Source organism: Nicrophorus vespilloides, unplaced genomic scaffold, assembly GCF_001412225.1.
Source record: "Nicrophorus vespilloides isolate i.1.1-1 unplaced genomic scaffold, Nicve_v1.0, whole genome shotgun sequence".
Classification (NCBI taxonomy): Eukaryota; Metazoa; Arthropoda; class Insecta; order Coleoptera; family Silphidae; genus Nicrophorus; species Nicrophorus vespilloides.
In genome coordinates, this window is record NW_017095799.1 from 8204 (window position 1) to 28578 (window position 20375).

At 40.3% G+C, this 20375-nt stretch overlaps 1 protein-coding gene across 1 annotated transcript; it reads right to left on the reverse strand.

The window, feature by feature from the left end:
* Nucleotides 1-230: 230 nt before the first annotated feature.
* On the reverse strand, nt 231-20307 carry LOC108564462. Its single transcript, XM_017923523.1, has 17 exons — nt 19783-20307; nt 13009-13115; nt 10502-10516; nt 9330-9500; nt 9175-9229; nt 8264-8337; nt 7982-8206; nt 7777-7910; nt 7523-7700; nt 7279-7451; nt 3316-7207; nt 3083-3243; nt 1953-2991; nt 1842-1892; nt 1501-1783; nt 1279-1413; nt 231-1215 (listed from the first exon to the last, which is right to left on the reverse strand). Exons 1-17 carry the CDS (start codon nt 19877-19879, stop codon nt 581-583), a joined length of 7425 nt encoding a protein of 2474 aa, XP_017779012.1. The 5' UTR covers nt 19880-20307; the 3' UTR covers nt 231-580.
* Between the last annotated feature and the right edge of the window lie 68 nt (nt 20308-20375).

Below are 20375 nucleotides of genomic sequence, written 5' to 3' on the forward strand. Positions count from 1 at the left end.
ACTTGGACAAGATTGGACGCAAAATTGCTGCAATTTGTACGAATTTCTTCATCATCTTCCTCAACTCTGGTTTGCATCTTGTTACTATCATTCTTTCTTTGTTTGTTTCAAAACGGATCGTAATGTGGAACTAATACAATAATTACAAATCAATTATAAAATTAAAATCTAATAATTTACATTTTATACAGTTAAAGAGAAGAGAAAACAATACAGTTGATATTATTAAAGTGATAAAAAATAAAAAACATATATATTTTAATTGCGAAAATAAAACATAACGATTGCTGTTAAACTGATAAGTAAATTAGTACCGTTTCATTTTGTTTGTTTGTTTGATTTTCGAGAGATTGGCTTTGTATAAAATGTGCCTTAATCTATTATTGTTATAAGGCAATTAGCTTCCTGAATGTTTACAAATACAATACATTAAAAGTAGGAGAATACACACTGATTTCTTCTTTCTTTCTTTTTGATTATTTCTTAAAATGGTTAAAACGCTAAAACAGGGGGTGGTGGGTTTTTCTCTTTGTGAACTCTAAAATATCTGTGCATATTTTGGCATATGTTGTATTGGCCACTAAGAAACAGACTTTCGCCTTTCTAAAGTGCACGATTCGATGCCGCTGTCTTCGTCCGCACTGTCCAACAGACTAGCCTCACCTCTCACACTTTCAACAAGAGTTTTGACATCGTTCAGGGAAGCGGTGACCAACGGTTTATAGGGTAAAGCTTCGAACGATACGTTTTTGGTATTCTCTTCGCTGGGTGGAGTGTCGACGTGCTGCACGACGAAGCGACTCTTCCCGAAGGTGGAGAAGGTCGGGACCTGTCGCCCACCGATTATTGGCTCGACGGGGGGCGGTTCCATCGTGAAGCCCTTGGTGAAGGCACTGGGACTGGGCGGAAGATCCAATTTCAATTTGTCCCTGGTGTGTCTCAGGCCGCCGATATTTTTGCACTTGTTCCTGTTCACCGCCAACTGCGCCAAACTCTTCAGCGACATGACCGTCGGACGTCTGCTCGTGAAATCCTTTGGAACGGAGGCCACGTCTTCGGCTCCGCTGTCCGGCGTCACGTTGTCGACGCTCTTGATCAAATCTCCCCACTCGCAGCTGCCATCCTTCCCTGGAAAAAACTGGCAGTTATTCCCGAAAACATCGAACGGCTTCGCCGAAGAGCTTATATAAAAATCATCTTCCAGCATCGAAGAACCTGCAAGAGAGTATCAAAACATCAAACGCTACATTCTAAGCGCAACATTCTAAACGCACGTACCAATAAAATCGGGTACATTCGAAGTCTGATACAGATTCTGTGTAGTAGTAGTAGTGGTGGTGGTGGATGCTGTTGTTGATGGTGATGATGTTTTAGTGTCAGTGCGGTTCATAAATGTCTCTAATTCCCAATCAACTTTACCAATAAAACAAAACCAAAAAAAAGAAAAAACAACAAATAAAAAACATGCAAAACTGAAACGGCATTCGATAATCTATTTACCCTCGGGATACTTCGGCGTCGTCCAAATGTCGTAGCTCTGGATGACCGGACTGTCGGGTTCCCTTGGATACTCGTACACGCAATGGTACTTCTGCTTCTTGAAGGACACCCCACGACCTTTGGATCTCTCCAGAGTCTTCTCCGGCGACCGAAGCGCGGATTTCGTGGGCGTAGCGTACTTATCCCAAGCGGACGGTACGAATTCCGGTCCATCGCCGTCCTCTTCGCTGCCGCAACTGCTCGAATCCTCTAAATCGGGCTTCTCTAAATCCTCCCGTGTGTTCTACAAGCGAAACGTGCCAAAATCAGACATTATTTTAACTGCGTATAAAACTAATTACATCTTGCGGAGCTGCGTGCAAGGCTTTCACTGAAGCCTCGTGACTTCCCTCCTACAAAATGGAAACGTACAGTGCGCTGCTCGTTCGACAACATTACAATTTATAGCGTACCTTCCAGATGAATTCACCACTCGAGCTGCTTCTGGTATCGGAGCCGCTGTCCCAATCGCGCTCGTCGGCTAGATCTGCGCTGTCGCTGAACGAGGTGGTCATCATTTGGGAATCCGACGGTCCTGTGAATCGGATATCCGCCAATGGGCAGTAATCGTAAACCGGTTCGTAAACGCCGTCGTAAACGTTCTCCGTTTCTGGACAGTTCACGTAACCCTCCTGATTATTACCGCAGTTAACGTATGTAGATGGATTGACGGTGTCGACGTCTTCTTTCGCGACGACATCGTTTACATAAGACGGCGCTTTTTCAATGTAATCGTATATTTCCGTTTGCTGGACCAGAAGATTATTCTTGTTGGTGGTATCATCGACGTTCTCGTACAAATTGTCTTGATTGGGTTTGATTTGATCCTCCTCATCGCAACTCGCCGCATTCGACAGAGAAGCTTCTATGTGCTTCCAAGGCCTATCTTCAGGGGAATTCAGAGGGGCCACGTTCTGCAGAGTGTAGCACAACGAATCGCTTACAGTTAAATAAGTTTCTGAACTGCTCGACGATTCTACCGGCAGAGAAGTCAAAGCCTCCGCGCAATTCGTATTGTCAACCTTCAAAACAAAGTCCGGTTGCTGTGGTAAGTCTTCCACTGGGTCAACAACAACTTCAAGATCATCGGCTTTTTGAGCAGCGTCTTCAACTTCTATCGATTCCTCCTTTTCAACTGTATCACAAGTTTTATCTACGCAGAACGTAGTATTTACGGTTTCCGGCTCCGTAATAATATTGTTGTTCTTCTTGGCGCCCTCCTCGATGCACTGCAATTCCTCCAGATTGAAGAGAGTGTCATTGGAGCAGCACGACTCTTGACTAGGTGTGTGTCTGTGCTGCAGATTATTCACTCCCTCCTTATTCGTACTGCTTGGAGACAATCTCGGACTTTCGCATTCATCCTCGATGAGAGAATGTTGTCCAGTCGATCCGGCCTCCGACCAATCGCTATCATTACTATCACTGTCATCCAAATCAGTGTTAATTGTACTACAAAAACAAACAACATTACTCTTTTATTACTTTCACATAATCTTTAGGGAGAACTGAATAAATAATAAATTTTTCATTGAGACATTACCAATGCGGAGTGCTTTGGCCAGAATGCAGCAGCTCGCTGTGAGATTCCTCTGGGATCGGCGATAAAGGAGTATTATAGACGTTGTACTTGATGAACACTTCGTTCCTGTCCGTTGTCTCGTATTCCCCAACATCATCCATTTTTAAATCTACTGCACTTCTCTGCGACGATTCAACAAGCAAACGTATTAAATTCGAACAGTTACTAAACTATATGCTCGCTATAAAACTTACTTGGGCTTGAGGTAGTTTGGTCAAAAGTTCATTCCTTATTGCAGCCATCACTTCGTCGTCCATGCTGAAGCGAACGTAACTGTCGTCCTGTGGTATCTCCAATTGTCCTGTCAAGTCATCCCCGTTGGTTTGTGGATGCAAGAACCATCCTCCCGAAGCTCCTCCGTCCCAGTTGTCATAAGTACTTTTCTCTTCCTCTTCTCCGTCATCGACCTCGAAATTAATATCATCTAATTCAACGGGCGTATCGTTCAGATTCGTGTAAGTTTTAGCCGCCGCCGCCGCATAAGTTTCGTCGCACGGCAAGGATTTAATGGAATCATCCAAAAACAGCAAACTCTGAGGTTCGTCACTTGTATACCTATCCTGTTGCTCATCGAAACTCTTCCCCAAGAAATTATCCCACGTCTCCAAGGAATACTTCAGGTGATCATTCTTGCGGTGAACGAAAGTCGAGTCGTCTTGAGTCGGACTCGCCGCAACAGTTGTCGTCTTCAGACCATTATAGTAATCAATAGAGAAGTCATCGGAAGCTCCTAAAATTACAGTGGACGCTCCTCCGTCCCGTTTATACGGTGTGCTCGACTTCAAAAACATAAACTGAGAATTCTTGATTTCCTCCTGAGAATTGCTCAGATCGAAATTTACGCTGTTCTTCTTCGGTGTACCATCGCAAATGTAATTGGAGATTTCGTTCGTTAAAAAGTCCTGCGTCTGATTAATCGTATTATGATAGACTATGCAACTATTATCGTTTACACTAGTTTCTCCTGGTTCCTCCTCATCAACAATTAAAACATTTTCATCTGGCGATACAATCTCATCCTCTATTGCTCCTTCAATCAGTTGAGTATCTTCTTGACCTTTCACAATTTCCTCATTCAATTCAGTAACTTTCTCTCCCATTTCTTCATTTGATGTTATGTATGTTTCATTCTGTATATTTTCGTCCTCTTCCTTTGTAAATTCCAAATCAAATTTCTTTACTTCTTCACAAGTTCTTCCAATTTTATTATTTTTCAAAATTTCTTCTTCTTCGTTTTTCAAAACAATCTTTTCACTGTCTGTAATACATTTTTGTTCATTCACAAGTTCTTCATCTATTTTAATTTTAATATCTTCATCAATTACTACAATTTCGTTCTCTGCTTTTGCAATATCAGCTTCAAACTTGATGATTTCAACAGACGTCTTCATAATGTCTTCCTCACTTTTTGTGATTTCTTCACATGTTTTCACAATTTCTTCATCGTTTTTCAAAAATTCTTCTGTAGCTCTCATAAATTCTTCTTCAATTTTTAGTATATTTTTTTCACTGTTCACAATCTCTTCTTGACCTTTCGCAAGTTCTTCATTTTCTTTTATGACATTGTCTTCAATCTTCATGATTTCTTCGAAAACTTTCATGTCTACTTGATTTTGTATAATTTCAACATCGAATTTCTTGATGTCTCCATTCGTTTTCGTAATCGCTTCATCGTTTTTCGTAATTTCTTCTTTGGCCACCATAAGTTCTTCTTCACTTTTCATAATAACCTCATCAGTTTTTAGAATCTCTTCATCATTTTTCGCAATCTTTTCACGAGTTTCCAACATTTGCTTAATACGTTCTTTCTCTAAATCTGGCCACACCAATGGAACAGTAGTATAATTGTATTGAATTTCTCCGTTTGCATCCTTATTCAACATTCTTATTGGAACCTGACAGTCGTCAAAGTTAATTTCGTGTTTTTTATCATTTCTTGATGTTTCCTCCGCGATAACATCATCTTTGCTGTCCACTATCTTCGTGTTCCAGCACATCTGCAACAGTTGCATATCATTGGTCAGATCATCTACTCGGCTATTTTCACGACTGATCGGATGCTTTTCTTTTGAAAATACGATAGTGTTCATGTTATTCTCTACATTTTCAACCTTCTTGATGCTCTGATTGTACGAGGCTGTATCTTGTTTCTCTGTATCTTTAACTTCTTCCGTATCTATGTTATACAGTTTATCGTCGTCCGTCAAGTTAATAAAGTAAGTTTTGTAGGCTTGATCGAATGCATCATTGCTCGTCGGATTGTCGAGACCTTTTTGAATATTATAACCATTGTTCATTCTCTCGACCGACTCAATGTTTATGTTCTCACTGAAATTATTAGTGATGGGAAGCACTGATTCTTCTTTACGCTGTACACTAATATCGCTGGCTAATTCGATAATGTCTTTAACGAATACTTCAGCCAATTGTCGTACTTCCTCCTCAGCGTCACTCAAATCTGTATCATCTTCATCTGATTCGTCCGTTTCATCTTCATCCTCGTCTGTTTCAACTTCATCATCGGTGGTAAATTGCTGAATTCCGATCATCGGTTCAACATCATTTGAAACTGATTCAATCTGTTCACGGTTGAGGAGTTCGCTCAACTGCAGTTGCTCCTCCAAATAATCAATCTCACTCGACATTGATCGCTCTTCTTGCAGATAAAGATCTGTAGAGTCCTCCTCATTGTTCATAATTTCCAAGCATTCCAGACAATTTTCATTTGTACTATTCTCAGAATCCTCTTCGTCTTCGCTTAATTTATATCGACTCGCCTCTTCCTTGATGATTTCTATTGGATACTTGCTATCTCCGTTTTTACGCGACGACATTAGTTCCATTGATGATAGTTCCTGCGCGATCTTCTCGGCGTTCAAGAGTTCGTGATTTATAGCCTCGGTTATGAAACTTTCGCATATTTTTGGTATCGAAATCGTCTCCGTGTGCATAACATCGCCATTTTCACCGTTCGACTTCTTGGGCAGATCCTTCAGGGTGATGAGTATCTCGTTCTTGGCCTCGACCACAGCATCGTCACTGTCGCTCACATCCGTAAATTCACTAGTTTCACTATTACTATCCTTGTTCACTAAATCCTCACTTAATTTGTACACTTGTTTCGAATCCGGGTTCACAGCAATGTTGTTCTCGATGATCTCGGAGAGCTTGGGTATCTTCGAGGGGATAGCGTTGAGGACGACGTCGGGCAAGGGGGAGGACGAATGGTCGTTGTTGTAGTTCATCCGGATGGGACTGTACATTGGGCTTATCGCAACGACGTTGTAGACGTTGAAAAACTGCGTCTGCGGTTCCAGTGTGGACGTGCCGTTCAGATCTTCCAGCAGTCTTCGGCTCTCCGGAGAATCGTAAACGCCACCGCCGCCGGTGGATGTAGGTAACTCGATTTTATCAGGTACGAAAAGTAGACTGTCTCTTCTGTCCTCCTTCAGCTTCTTTAATTCTTCCTCGAACGTCGTGTGGACGTTTAGCAAGTTCCCCTCGCTCCCGTAGATCTGGCTCGGGTTCTCCAGATTGTGACAACGCACATTCTTGTATCCCAAACTGGGCAGCGGCGTTTCCGAATCGCTCTCCGAGCAATCTATGTGCGTCAAGATCATCAAATCGGCGACGGATCGCGACTTCTGGCGCACCTTCTCCGTATACAGACCGAGCTCGATTTTCCTCTTCCAGTTCTCGTCTTCGGTTTCGCTACCGCTGCTCTGTATCTTCTGCAATGGTCCCAACTCGAAATGCAATTTGGTATGCTCCTCGTCCTCCTCCGCCCAGGAATCCAAGCTCTTGTTACCATCCAGAAGGTTGTCCAGAGAACCGGCCAAGTTATGCATACTAGCAGATAAATATTTTCCATCCTGACTATCGTCGTCGGTGTTCAGGCCCATGTTTAGGACGGTGATGTTAGTGAGATCGTTTTCGTCGTCGACCCCTCGTATGATTATGTTCGGTTTCATTTGATCCCATCGACTATTGAAGTCGTTCGAGTCGATATTCTCGAGCATGTCTTCGATTTGGTTCGCAGTCGGCCTCGACTCCGGCACGGCCCAACACAATTGCATCAAATGATATCTATAAATCAATTAAAATTGCATGTCAACAATACATAAAACGTTAAAGAGAATTGTGTTAGAATTAATTACAGATGATCCGCATGCGACGCGATGCAGTTTGGTTTAGACAGTCGAACTCTGGCGGATCCGAAGACCTGGGAGACGACCTCATCGTCAGTGAGATTGCCGTAAGGTTGCTTCGCGCATTCCTCGATTTCCCAGAAGCATATCCCCAATGACCAGACGTTGCCAGCTCGCGTGACCTACAGAGGCGAAGATGAACAAACATGAACGACAAGAAATAATAGTTTCTTTCTTCGTAACGGTAACATACCTTTCTGGTTTGGATGGTCGTCGAGGTGCAAGTTACACATTCCGGTGCGCACCAACGTACCGGAACATTCTCGGATCCGTTGTAATAATCCTCCGGGTAGTCGTTCGCTCCGCAGCCGTAGTCGCCTAGTCTCAAGGTTAAATCATGCGTTAGCCTGCAGTTCCTCGCCGCCAAATCCCTATAAAGGAGAGAACGAAAAAAAAAGGGGGGGGGGGAATTAGAGAAAAGCGACGGAGGAAGCCTTAATATCTTACGGATGGATTAGGTCGTGTTCGTGCAGGTGTCTCACGGCTGAAGTGAGCTGCTTGCACCACAGCAGAGGCAACTTTCCGGTCAAGAATTGATCCACGGACTGTTGCTGGGCTCTGAGGTACGCCTTTAGATCGCCCTTTAAAACGGCACAAATGAAAAACAAAACATTAAAACGGACCGTTGCTTATGATGGATGAATGGATTTACGTTCTCGCAGTGCTCCTGCAACAACAGCAACGGCACATTCTCCAAACTCCTGCCAAGCAATCTCAGAATGTTCGGATGCGACGGACATTTATAAATGGACGCGTCGTGCAGGAAGATGATCCTCTGTCTGTTCGTAGCCGTCGCCTCCAGGATCCTGACCACAACTGGACTCCAAGCAGATTCGTCCGCAGAGGACAGCACACCTTGCGCTGTTCCTTCCACCACCTACGTCAGTTACAAAATCATGATGAATCGATGCATTAACGAAGCAGAAATGCTTACCCTTCCGAACCAACCTCTGCCCACTTCCCGGATGTACTTCAATTTCGCCCGGGGAAAATCTACATTTCCACTCCCTAAATGATACAACAATAAAAAGAACAAATAAATACATCACGTAGTAGCGCGTATTTTTATACTAAGAAAGAGAAGTTTTCCCAAATGCCCCCAGCAATCTCTTCCGATACTTTTATGACGTCTTATACAACTACTCGTAAAACGTAAGAGTCAGATGGTTACCATAAGGCCAGACGTTGAAAATATTCATTAAATTATAAGACTCTTTCTAAATGAAAAAAAAAATGAATTGTAAACTTTTTATTACACCCATCGCAGTAACATATTTAATTTGGATGTTATTGTGTGTGTGAGATGCAATATTTAGGGTGGATGCACCGGGTATTTCATATAGTATAATATTAGCAAGCTAGCGTGATGGCATAGCTGAAAACAACAACAAAAGTATGGGAAACGCTGGTGCAAAACGTCCGCCTATCGATTCGTGGCTGGATTGAAACGTAACCCCCTGCGGATTTGTAATCAGCAGGAAGTCGTGCAAAACGTTGCAATGAATCAAACATCCGACAGGAAATTGAAATCGCTCCAAATAAATTAGATCACGCCGAACGTTTTAAACAAACAAACAATGTTTGGTCGAAAAATGGATCGTAGAACAAAAGGAGTATTTCGTTCGCACTTTCAATAACAAAACAGTTTCCACGAATCGATAGATCAAAGAAATTCCCCGTTTAGTGTTTTTGGTGAAAGCATGCGCTTTTCCAAAATTTGCAATTCCAGGAATTTCGATAAAGCGAATCAATAATAATAAAAATGAAAAAATTATAAAATGATTGGTGGAATGATTTAATGCGCTTAATATATAAAATTATAGAAGAGGATGTTGTTGTACTCACCATACCAATCGCTGACATCGATATCGCCGTCCTTGTAGTCCTCCTGCGCTCGGCTCTGGAATGGTTTTGAGAAGATCACAGATTAGAAAACGTACATAATTACTTTTTCTTTCTCGTTCTTTCACCTCTCCGCATTTTCTCCGAAAGGTACTTACGATAATTTGCTGGTGAGCGGAGAAAACGTTGCTGCTGTTCGGCGGGGATGATGGCGATGCCGTCGTCGATAACGGCGTGAAGATCGTGAATTCCCCGTTCGCTATGGGATTTACGTGACCATGGTCCAGTTGGCTCGCCACCGACACAACCACCGGACTATCTCGGAACTCCTTTACAGCAACAACAACAACAAAAAGAAACACCGTAGGATCATTCACATATACTGTTTGTTTAACTGATGGTTACTACGGTAATTGATTGCAACCATTGCAATGGCAACGAGTAGGCGCCAGGTAACAAATTAAAGGATGTACCAAATCTCCATGACTACCATAGTTTGTTTTCGTTAATTACATAGATCTATTAATGTAAGTTACTTGGCAACTACTATTGATCGAGTAGCTGACATAATTCAAAGGCTATAAATTGCTTCACTAATTGTTTGCAAGCAACAAATTTACAATTTCGGTACATCAATTAATCGTCGAATTATTTGAATGCATGCAGAAATTGCACACATTTTACATCGCATTGTTTCCACGCAGAAACGGCAAACGCTTGCCGAAAACCTAAAAATAGCTGTTTGTGTGTGTGTGTGTGCAAGTTTCGCACTCAAAACATGCACTAAATCTGCTTTGCTCGGCACGACTGGATGCAGCGAAAATTGGCATTTATTCAAAATCTAAACTGAACTGTGTATTTAAATACAGCTCGTTCCATAGCTAAGTACAAAGTTTTAGGCGAAAACGCACTTAAGATGCAATTGGCAATCAAGAGTTTCTGAGAAATTAACGAATTGTTGGAAACTTGCAGGATATTCACTTTGTTTGCAGTTGCCGCAATCGATTGTAATTGCCTGGGATTACCACTAGTAATTGTAATTATCCGCAAGTCTAGTGTATAAGCAAGTCTAATTAGTCATGAATATTCCTAGATTGTCGTCTATAGAGAAAAATGGACCACACTGGTTGGGAACTATTAGAGAGTAAAGGAATCGTTAAAATAAATGTCTCTACAGAAGTCGAATCCATTAACCTGTTTTCACGAGCAGTTAATTATTTTAATAAGCATGCACATAAATATATATTTTTTTTAAAATAAATAAAGAAAAAACAAGAACAAAACTACAAAGCGAGCAATTAAAGGAGCGACATGCTAATGACTACTTTACCTTGCTGTCCTCCTCCTGGTAAGCAGCAGCAGCGTGCGTTTGAAAGAGGAAGAAAGAGAGAAAAAAGAAACGATTAGTGTTTTAGTTGGTTCGTTTAGTTATCATCGCTCGCCGTTATTGTTAATAAATATTAGGCCTGGTACAGACGACGACGATCTGCAATGATTAACATCATTGAGCGTTCCCATTGCATTCGCGCACACACACAAAAAAAGAGCATTCAATGCAAGTCGCGAATGAGTCACAGTCGCGTTTAACAGTCTCCCAAGGTGATGTAACAACACGGTCGCTCTTCCAATTGAAACCGAAGACGTCGAAAGGCGGCTTCAGCTATTTTTAATCTATACCCAATAATATATATCATTCGCACACACACCAAAGGATGCGAATTCTTGACCAGATCGTAACGAATCGAATCACTTTGATTTGCTTAAGCTGTACATAAAGATTTCCATCCCTATTTGTATTTAAGATTCGTCGGCAGGATGAAAGATGATGCTTTCCGTTCGATCAATAGAGCGCCACGCTAAAAATAATCCTCGTTGTGTCATCATTTGCAACAACAGAAGGAAAAAAGAAGGCGAGGAAAGGAAATATCAAAAAAAAGAAGTGTATTCAGGAGTGTGTGTGTGTGTATATTTGTAAAGGTGAAATATCCTTGAAGCAAATTACGGTCTGAGAGAAGGAGAAGGAGGCGGAAAATGAAAGTAGTCGCGACACTCCTACTTTTCGCTGCATGTGAAATTGGAAGGTGTTATGTCTTAGAGAGGAGGAGAAATGTTGCGAAATGTTGATCATGATGATGATGATGCTGATACAAGGAAGGAGCGTGGTGGCGAATCTCTAATTCGCGCAATTAGAGAGAGGTCGAGGGGTGGCTGAACCTGGGTGGAGGATGAATGGCTCGCAAAAATCGATTCCGCACACTCAAACGCACACACAGAAGAGAAGCAACCTCAGATACAAAGGGAAAAACCGCCCGCTCCACCAACGCTTTTTTCTTCGCTCTTGGGATTTTTCCCTTCCTTTCAGAAGTTCGCACTTCTTTGCAATTCCGATTCGAGAGCATACAATGAATATTAGGATCTCGCAAATCCCTACTCGTGTTCAGTCAAAACGTCATTCCAAAACCGCAAATTAAATGCAGTCATTCCATAAGTAATTTTATCAATAAAACTTATTTTTTGATTCATGAATCACAATTTTTATCTAAATTCCTACAATTTTCGCAAATTAATATTAGGATTTACTTGTTTGTAGTCAGTCAATTGATTGTTGAATGTATGTATTGAAATATCTTCTTTTTTTGTTATGTTATAAGAATGTCAGTGTTATGAATAGCAGAGAATGCAGAGGATGAGTCTTGTGTCGCGATGATGGTAATGAAGGATCATCTCGTGAGAAAGATTAAGCGACGTGGGGTTCGTTCGAATCAATTGACGCGAAAAGGGGGGGAATAACTTAATTAGGAAATCCATTGAGCAGAGTCGCTGTTTGTGACATTATTGAATCACTGTTGCAGCGGGGGCGGCGGCAGCAACAGCAGCAGAAGCGGTATTTCAAAACAGGAGATAAATTGGCAACCGGCTACAAGGGGCCAACGTCCCGGGGTCTGCTTTGCACAAAGAGAGATAGAGAGAGAGTGTCGACATATTATTATTTGACGACAGGCGAAATACCTCTGTGCTGATTCACGAAGAGAAGACCCTCTTCTAACCCGTATCGCTCAGCTCTGATACAGAAGAGAGGAAGCCTCGTTATCTGAGATCGGAAGCTGCTGCTGTTGCTGCGTTCAAATGGGAACGGGCGGCGTTTCATATTTCCTCCTCGCTACAATATTTATCAACAGGCTACGATGGATAGACGGATGACTAACACTTCGTCATGTAAACCTCTTCATGCAGCATCTCCCAGAAGGGCTTCCGAAAGACCCTCGAGAGTGCTTCGGATTTTAACATACAATAGGATCCATCCACTGACTTTATTATTTCTCACAGCTCAAACAAACTTGACTTTAACTACAAAGTCAACACCTTTTCATCCAGTTGATTTAATCCACTCACCAACAATGACAAACATTTAATTAATTCCCTCACAAGTTTGTCATTAATCGAAAATTCATTGTCTGAATTAGATTGAGAATTCTAATAACATTCATTCAAAATATCTAATTTCTTGACTTGTCAAGTAAATGATTAGAAACGTATAAACACAGATGATGATGATCTGACGATAGACCACTTTTGGAATCAAGAGTATTCGCAAGGTGAATAAAGTTAACGATGACGCATCTTGTATGTTTTCACACAAAAGAAAACTGAAAGGTGAATTTGAAATTCATGAACGCATGCAATATTAACCGAACGTCGGTCGCTTGGTCAAGGTCAGGTCGACATCACACACACACACTCACCAAAAGGTAACAACAACTGAGAGAAGTTGAAAACCTAAACTTGGTAATTGGTAATTTCCAACTTATTGCTGATTGTAAATGTGTCGATTCGTACCTTGAAGCCATTCCTCCTCTGACAGCAGAGACAACCGGCCAGACAGACGACCCCGCAAACGATCAAAAGAACTGCTATCAATCCAGTTACTAATTGCGTATGTTCATCTGCAACAGAAACAAGAATAAAACGATATCAGTATGTATATAAATGTATAATAGTCAGCGACACGCGATTTGCAAAACATCGATTAGCTCGAGCTCCGAGCATTAACGATAATTAGAAATTATGCAAATCCCTGCAGCGGCTAATTACGTTTCGAAATGCGTTTGCATATAATTCACTTTGATTCGTTTCAACAATGCATAAAAGAGTTCATCAAATTCGTAGAAACAAATGGAACAGAACAAAAGGTTGTCTGTTTAAATACGTTTAAGTATGTGCTTTTTACAGTTACGAAGAAGGTTAATTATACGTGGGAAGGTACAGGAACAGGGAACATATATTTTATTCAACAGTTTAGGAAGCGCAAACGCAACGCAACGAAAGACAATTACGCGAGACTCGCGCTATCGAAATATTAAGTGGTGAATGGAATACAAGAAGTCATTTCCGGTCGGTCGCAGCCCGGGTGCAGGAAATGTCGCACAGGCAGGCATCACTTACCGAACCCCGCTTGCATAGATAAAAAGGTTTCCTTGGTTACGTGTAGAAACAACGAAAAATAAACATTTGATATTGGATATGCGCGCCTACCGGGATCAACGCGTAATGAAGTATTCCAATAACAAATTTAACTCACTTTAATCGTTTACAAATAAATGTGTGCGTGTGTGTATTTGTTAGGTGGTTTCATCTTCTAATTGACTATCGATTACAAGATTACTATGGTAACGCCATGCAAAGTTGACTCAACGAATTCGAACCTTCCTAAATCAACATTTCTTTACGCTCTTCTCAAATCAGAACTGCATTGGAAACTCAAACACGGTTTTAATCGTTTTTTTTTTTCATTACTAGCAATTGCATAAGATGTAATAGATGAATAAATAAAACGAGGATGAATGAACCGAGAAAGTTGACGTGAATATAACTGTGAAGCTAAACAGCTTTTGTATAATCGATCTCCCCTCATATGGGTTGTAGCGCAATTCCGAACGTCACGCCAAGTTTCACTCCAATTTTCCTTACATTTTCCACCTTTGCTTTTACATCCATATATATAATTTTTATCTTTCTTTAATAACCTTCAATCATCATCAAGCAATTTCTACTTTCCCCAGTCGACATCATTAATTAGTGCAATAGGCAGCGCGTCTTCGGGTGCACACAGCTCGACAAACGTAATTATTACGTCGGCATTCTCCACTCGCAAATCCAATTTTAAACCCTCCTTCCTTCATTCCTTCTTCCCACGGGACTTTAATTATGAATTTCTCAATTGTAGAATCTTCCCAAACAATACTTAATATAAATACAACAACAGAAATGAAACACCTCGGATGGCATGTTTCTTCCCTCGATGAATAATTTATATACAACATCCATTGTATACGTGTACTTAACGTTTAATTAATCTCCCGTTTTCCACAAACATAAAGAAGCCCTTGACCTGCACGAAATTCATAACAATAGCCGTTACATTACGTTATTTCAACATAAAATATAGAAAGTCTACAAACATTCAAACAGTCCAAAAACAAGAATTGTATCAAACGGCAATTACTCGAAAGTGAAAATTCAATTCATTCTTTTACGCGATTCTTTTAGCGTGTATTCCTATTACTCTCCTTTTATTATTTTCGAGCAATTTGGATAATTTCCGAGTTTCGCTTTCGCGTTTTCCTTTATTTGGTAGAGTCGAAGAGACAGACGGAGAGGCGAGCGAGTGACTCAGTGAATGTTGTTGTTAAAGCCACCTATATACATTTCGCTCTGCTTTTTCCATAAACGTTACACAACGCGTTTTGATCAGACCAAACAAAACAAAACAACAACAAACAAACAAAAAACAGATCAAGAAACACGAAACAAAAGTATTTGCGACAATTGCTCTATAAATAAGTATTATGAAGCTTGTACAACCTTGTTTGCATGCAAGAGAAGAGAGAGAAAAAAACGTCGATGCTTTTGGAGGCGATGATGATGGTGATCGTAAAGAAACAACGACCAATTGCTTATTGGAAATTCTGCTATAAATAAGTATTATGACAGGTAAACGTCAAAAAAAAATATGCTAACTACGATCCAATAAAATTGAATAAATTTATGCAATAAAAACACCATGTAATGTTGTTTAAAACTAAGTATAAAATACTCAAAGTTATGCTATATAATAAAACTGAGACTCAAATTTTTACGATATTTTAACGAAATTGTGAGTTGGCGTTGTATATATATAACAAGATCAAAAACGAATGACAGGCGAATCTTCGAAATTTCGATTACGTCCGCGCCTAAAAATAAACATTAGATGAAAATTCATCACCTAGGAAACCTTGACTGTGACCTCGCTTGGGGTTTAACAACTGCTTTGTTTTTTTTTTTCTGGAAATGCAACGCAATCTTTATTAATATTAATTATTTTGAGTAATTGAATCATTAAATTTCTAGATTTAATATTTACATAAGTACTTGTAAGTTGACAAATGTGAATTTCGCAATATAATTTTATAATGTAATTGAAGTATTGATTAGCCTACGTTAGATTTCCTTTTTTGGTGAAATGACGTATCACGGAAATCACCCAAAAACAGTGACGAATTATAATTGGTATAAATCTTTATGAAATTAATTAATTAAGTAAGTAAAAACAATACGGCCTTGCTCGATAGTTTTTTTTTTTTGGAGTCACAAGGTTGAGTTATGTGAACTTTCCATTCGAAACCACACATGATAAGACGGTGGTCGATCGAAGCGAGTTTTTGGAATAGTTTTCAAATTTGATCGTTGCATAACGGAGCGCGTCCCGACGTGTTCGATCGCGCACGCAAAGGCATTGTTACCTCTCCCCCGATTGTTGCAACAATGATGATGATGATGTCCAATTGAACCGATGCCAAAATACGCGAGGCGGCGGCGGCGCTTAAACCGGATGCATCTCAACTAGAATAGGTAACCAAAGGTCGAACATTTCATCATCGTTAATCGATTAATTGAATCACCGTTCGTCCGGCAGAGATTACCAATTATCCTACAAACTATCTGTTTCGAACAGACACTACTTTTCCGAGCATCTGTTACAGATGCAATGGCAGAAGAGAACTGCATTATTCATGCTCTTCTCCCATAACACCTGGAACAGCATCAGCACTTGCCTCAAGGACAATTTTCTGCGCGATCAATAGCTAAATTTACGAACCATTAACGTGGCAATTGCAACGCGATAATGTTATCCCATTAACGTATTTATTAAAAAAAGAAAAGTATCGAATTTACGCGTGCACATAGAGTTATTATTGCTGCGCTCAAATTGCAGTGATTTATTATAATATTATTATTATTAGTTGTTGTAGTTTGCATGCATATGACGGACGACGGTACGTGCATAAACTCTGTAACGGAATTCGCGATTCAATGAGGCGCAAATCTCGCGTACGTATGCACATGTTGAACACATCTCGATGTGCATACGTTCGCCCATAAATTATTCACGCAGTTTACTTCATTATCGGACGATTTCCATTCATTAAATATCCTCGTTTCTCACCATTGATAACTCGGTAACAACTTTCCATTTTCCTTATTAATCCGAGATCATCCATCAAAATCTTGGCGAAAAGAAAACTGTTAGAACAAAGTGTTCGTACGGAACTGCGCAATTTGCAAAGCGATTTACATAAGAATGTAAAGCGGTCCTCCGGAAGGTTACGCAAAGAGACGAATTATTTAAAAGTTTCGTTTATGAGTTGCATCTAACAACCGTAACATTGCAGAAACCCATTGTTGTGTAGCAGCACACATTTCTGCAACTCTCCGCCGCTGAGTTATGCGGATGATGCGTTTTCCTCCCATCTGGAATTCCCCGAATTTAATTCAAGACAATGCATTAACCGAAATTAACAATAAATTTTTTTACAAAATTCCATTCAGATAGAGAGAGAGAAACGAAAAGGTAAACAAACATTATCTTACGCGAAGTTTGCACACCTTGAATTCCTGATTTCGCTGTAATCGGAGCGAATTCGTTGCTTTCATGCAAATGTATAGATCAAAACGTTCGGAATCCGTAAAAAAAAACACGTTTAAATTTGCGTAACGGCTGTTGTTGAATTGAAAAGGCGAGAAACAGAAATCTCTTTTGAGGATTACGTAGAAAGTTCGGTCAACTTCCTGCTACCGCCGCCAAATGAATCTTTCGTTCGCTCGGATTACACAATTTCGAGTTCGCTTCTCCACGTAACATAACGCTCATGAATATTTACAAAACTTCGTCCAAAACAACACTCGATATGCATTTTGGATGATTAAAACTGCAATTATTTACACGTCGAAATACGCAAATAAACACACATTCGTTCGCAATGAAAATGAGAACATGATAGCGATTGTAAACAAAACTAATTTGATTGATAAACTGGTCGAACGATCGTCGTTTCCAAAGTTGAAAAGTAACATGCAAATAAATATTATCGTTGTGCAATAAAAGTAATCGATGATTCCAAGTAAATAAACATTAAAAACAATGACATAAGGCGACCGATTACGTCAATGGATGTACATTTTTTTTTGTTCTTGGATAGAGAACATGGCGTGACGACGGCGACACGCAGCGATTCAATTCATGCCATATTGAGGAGGGGTGGCATAAGGCAAATGGAAACCTAAGAAGGAAGGAAGGAAAGGAAAAAAAAACTAACTGTAGAAGAGAAGAGAAGTTAACAACCCTCTTTACGGATTGCCTCTTCCACTCCCCAAGTTCCACTCCTCCCGAGACAAACTGTAGTTAGTAATCAATATGAAATTGGATTCGGTGACTTTGTCAATATTGGAAATGCTAATATTTCACATCCACTCCCTTCCATCATCCGAAGAACAACTTCTGAAGGCGCGCAACAAACTTTTTCGATTCACGTAATTACTATTATAACTCTTGTAACAAAAAGAAAACACACTGCGAAATCGTTATTAATTCGACGTCAATTTACTTTCGTTACCGCACGCACACCACAAACTTTAGCTATTACAAAAAAAAACGCAAAATTAATTAATTTATTATACTTTAAATCTATCAGATTTGTGATTAATTATGTGAAATTGCATCGAAATTGGTTCAAATACGAAAAATAATTACATTTTCCCCCCAATGCACATTCATATATAATGAACAGATTGGTCGGCAATCGTATTACGCTTATTAATCATATTATTTTTTTATATTTATTAATGCATAATTCGGTGCAACCGTGTAATAATAATCGCACGCGATTATTCAATATAACTTTTTATTTATATATAAAAGCAATTATAGCGCGAACGTTGTCCTTGAATTAATTAACGAAACGTTATTATTGCACGGTCTTCGGAAAGTGGACTTTCCTCAATCCGCATATTGCATTCCATCAATTATATAGTAAACGAGTGGAACGACACAGCTTACATTCGAATGACGTAGATCAAAAGTTTGATGTTGAGCAAAACTTTAGGGTTTTAGACCAGATCCGATAAAAAAGAAACACACATCAAATTTCGTAGCCCGGCTATGACCTCAACAAAATTCAGAGGTCTGATACAAGTTTGCAACATCGATAATTCAAAATATGATCGATATATAAAACTTTGATTTGCGTTAGTTTATGAGAAAGAAACATTGTTGTTTCTCTACATATATTAAGATGTAAATAGAAGTGATGCTGTTTCTTGATGCATCGCAGTAAAAGCTTTCCAGTTGGATTTTTATATTATCTAAGAGGTGGTTCTCTTGAAAGGCTATAAACTACCTTCAGGTCGTGGTTACTTAATGCTTTAATTAATTATGCATTCGGTTACACTTAAAACAAAGAACTTTAATATTTTAATGATGTTTTTGAATGCAAGTTTCATCCAATAAAGTGAATTATAATTGATTCTCAACGAAAACGAAATTTGGCATTGACCGAGCCAACTGGGGATTTAGGCGGCGGCTCCGACGAAACAAAACAACAAGAGGCGAATTCGCGTACAGCGACTTCGATTTTCGGTCTTTCTCTTCTAACCTTTAATAAAGTTATCTAATTTCATTATCCCTGACCTTTAACATTTAATACGTACGAGCGTAGTCTCTCTCTCTCTCTCGCTCTCTTTCTCTTTCGTTTTCTGCAGGTTTAGTAAGTCGCCGATGACGAAATCGCCAACTTGATAGCATAATATTATTCGTAGATTCTGAAATTTTCCCGATAATAATAATAATAACAAAACAAAAAGGGGGGCAAAGCGATTATTTGCAAATTTCGTGAGTCACATGAAACGTGAATTTTGCATAGCGTTTTTCATTTTGCGGAGACGCAGTAAAGAAACGGCGCAAATGCTTCTTGCGTTTTGTTTCCTCTCCGAATCTGTGTCGACGTTTCCTTGTTGCGTGAAATGGCAAAGAGCTATTACTCATTAGGCGACCAGGAAGCTGCGATAAGGTCGAACATGACCGCGATAAGAATGACGACGTTCTCCCTCTCGTGCAAGTTAATATTTGCAGAAACGGGATAGGTTGGATAGATTCCTTTGCTACTGAGGAGGACACCCATTTAGTTCGGAGGGATGGAATTGCAGGCAGGCAAAGATATTACAGAATTCCTGATGATGATGATGGTGAAACGTTTGAACGAACGAAAGTTTCGCAAGATTAGAATGTTCGTTTACCTTGGTAGGAAAGGTCCTGGCCAATGGGCAGGCCGCAGCACAGCTCCAGGGACAGAAGGACCACAAAACAACTGATCACTTTCCATATTGTTTCCATGCTCACTGGATCCGGAAGACCGCCCGCATAGCCTGCAACCCCCTCTGATCACGAGACGCTTCCGCTTCGTAGGGCTTCCTCCGTGCTCTGCTCCTTTCAGGAAGTGGTTGGTGACCGAAAGACAGACCCCGCTGTGTACTTCCTCCTGGCACCAAGACCAACTCCGATGCTGCCGTCAAACGGTCATCCTCCACTTTGCAACTAACGGCACGGGATTCGCTCGCATCGCACTTGCTTCGATAGAAATTCGGAGCGCGCACTAAATCTTGTTCGCTGCTCTCAATCTCTCTCTCTGTATATCTATATTTACCAATGATAGCGGCGTCAATCTACCATTTTTTTCCCCCGTTCCTGCACTACACGAGCAATTACAGCACTTACTAACGCAGCCGACAGCTGAGTACTCTTCGTGAAGCCCAGTAGCACTTTGACAATCGAACGTCAGTGTGGGAAAAAAAAAACAATTGTTCTACCTCCGGACAAAGCGCCAACCTCG

Coding starts and splice junctions, on each gene's coding strand:
- LOC108564462 (XM_017923523.1), bottom strand. CDS start 19,879: ATGGAAACAATATGGAAAGTGATCAGTTGTTTTGTGGTCCTTCTGTCC. Junction 13,116..19,782: donor CCAGGACCTTTCCTACCAAG/GTAAACGAACAT, acceptor TTTCTGTTGCAG/ATGAACATACGCAATTAGTA. Junction 8,338..9,174: donor CGATGTCAGCGATTGGTATG/GTGAGTACAACA, acceptor TGTATCATTTAG/GGAGTGGAAATGTAGATTTT.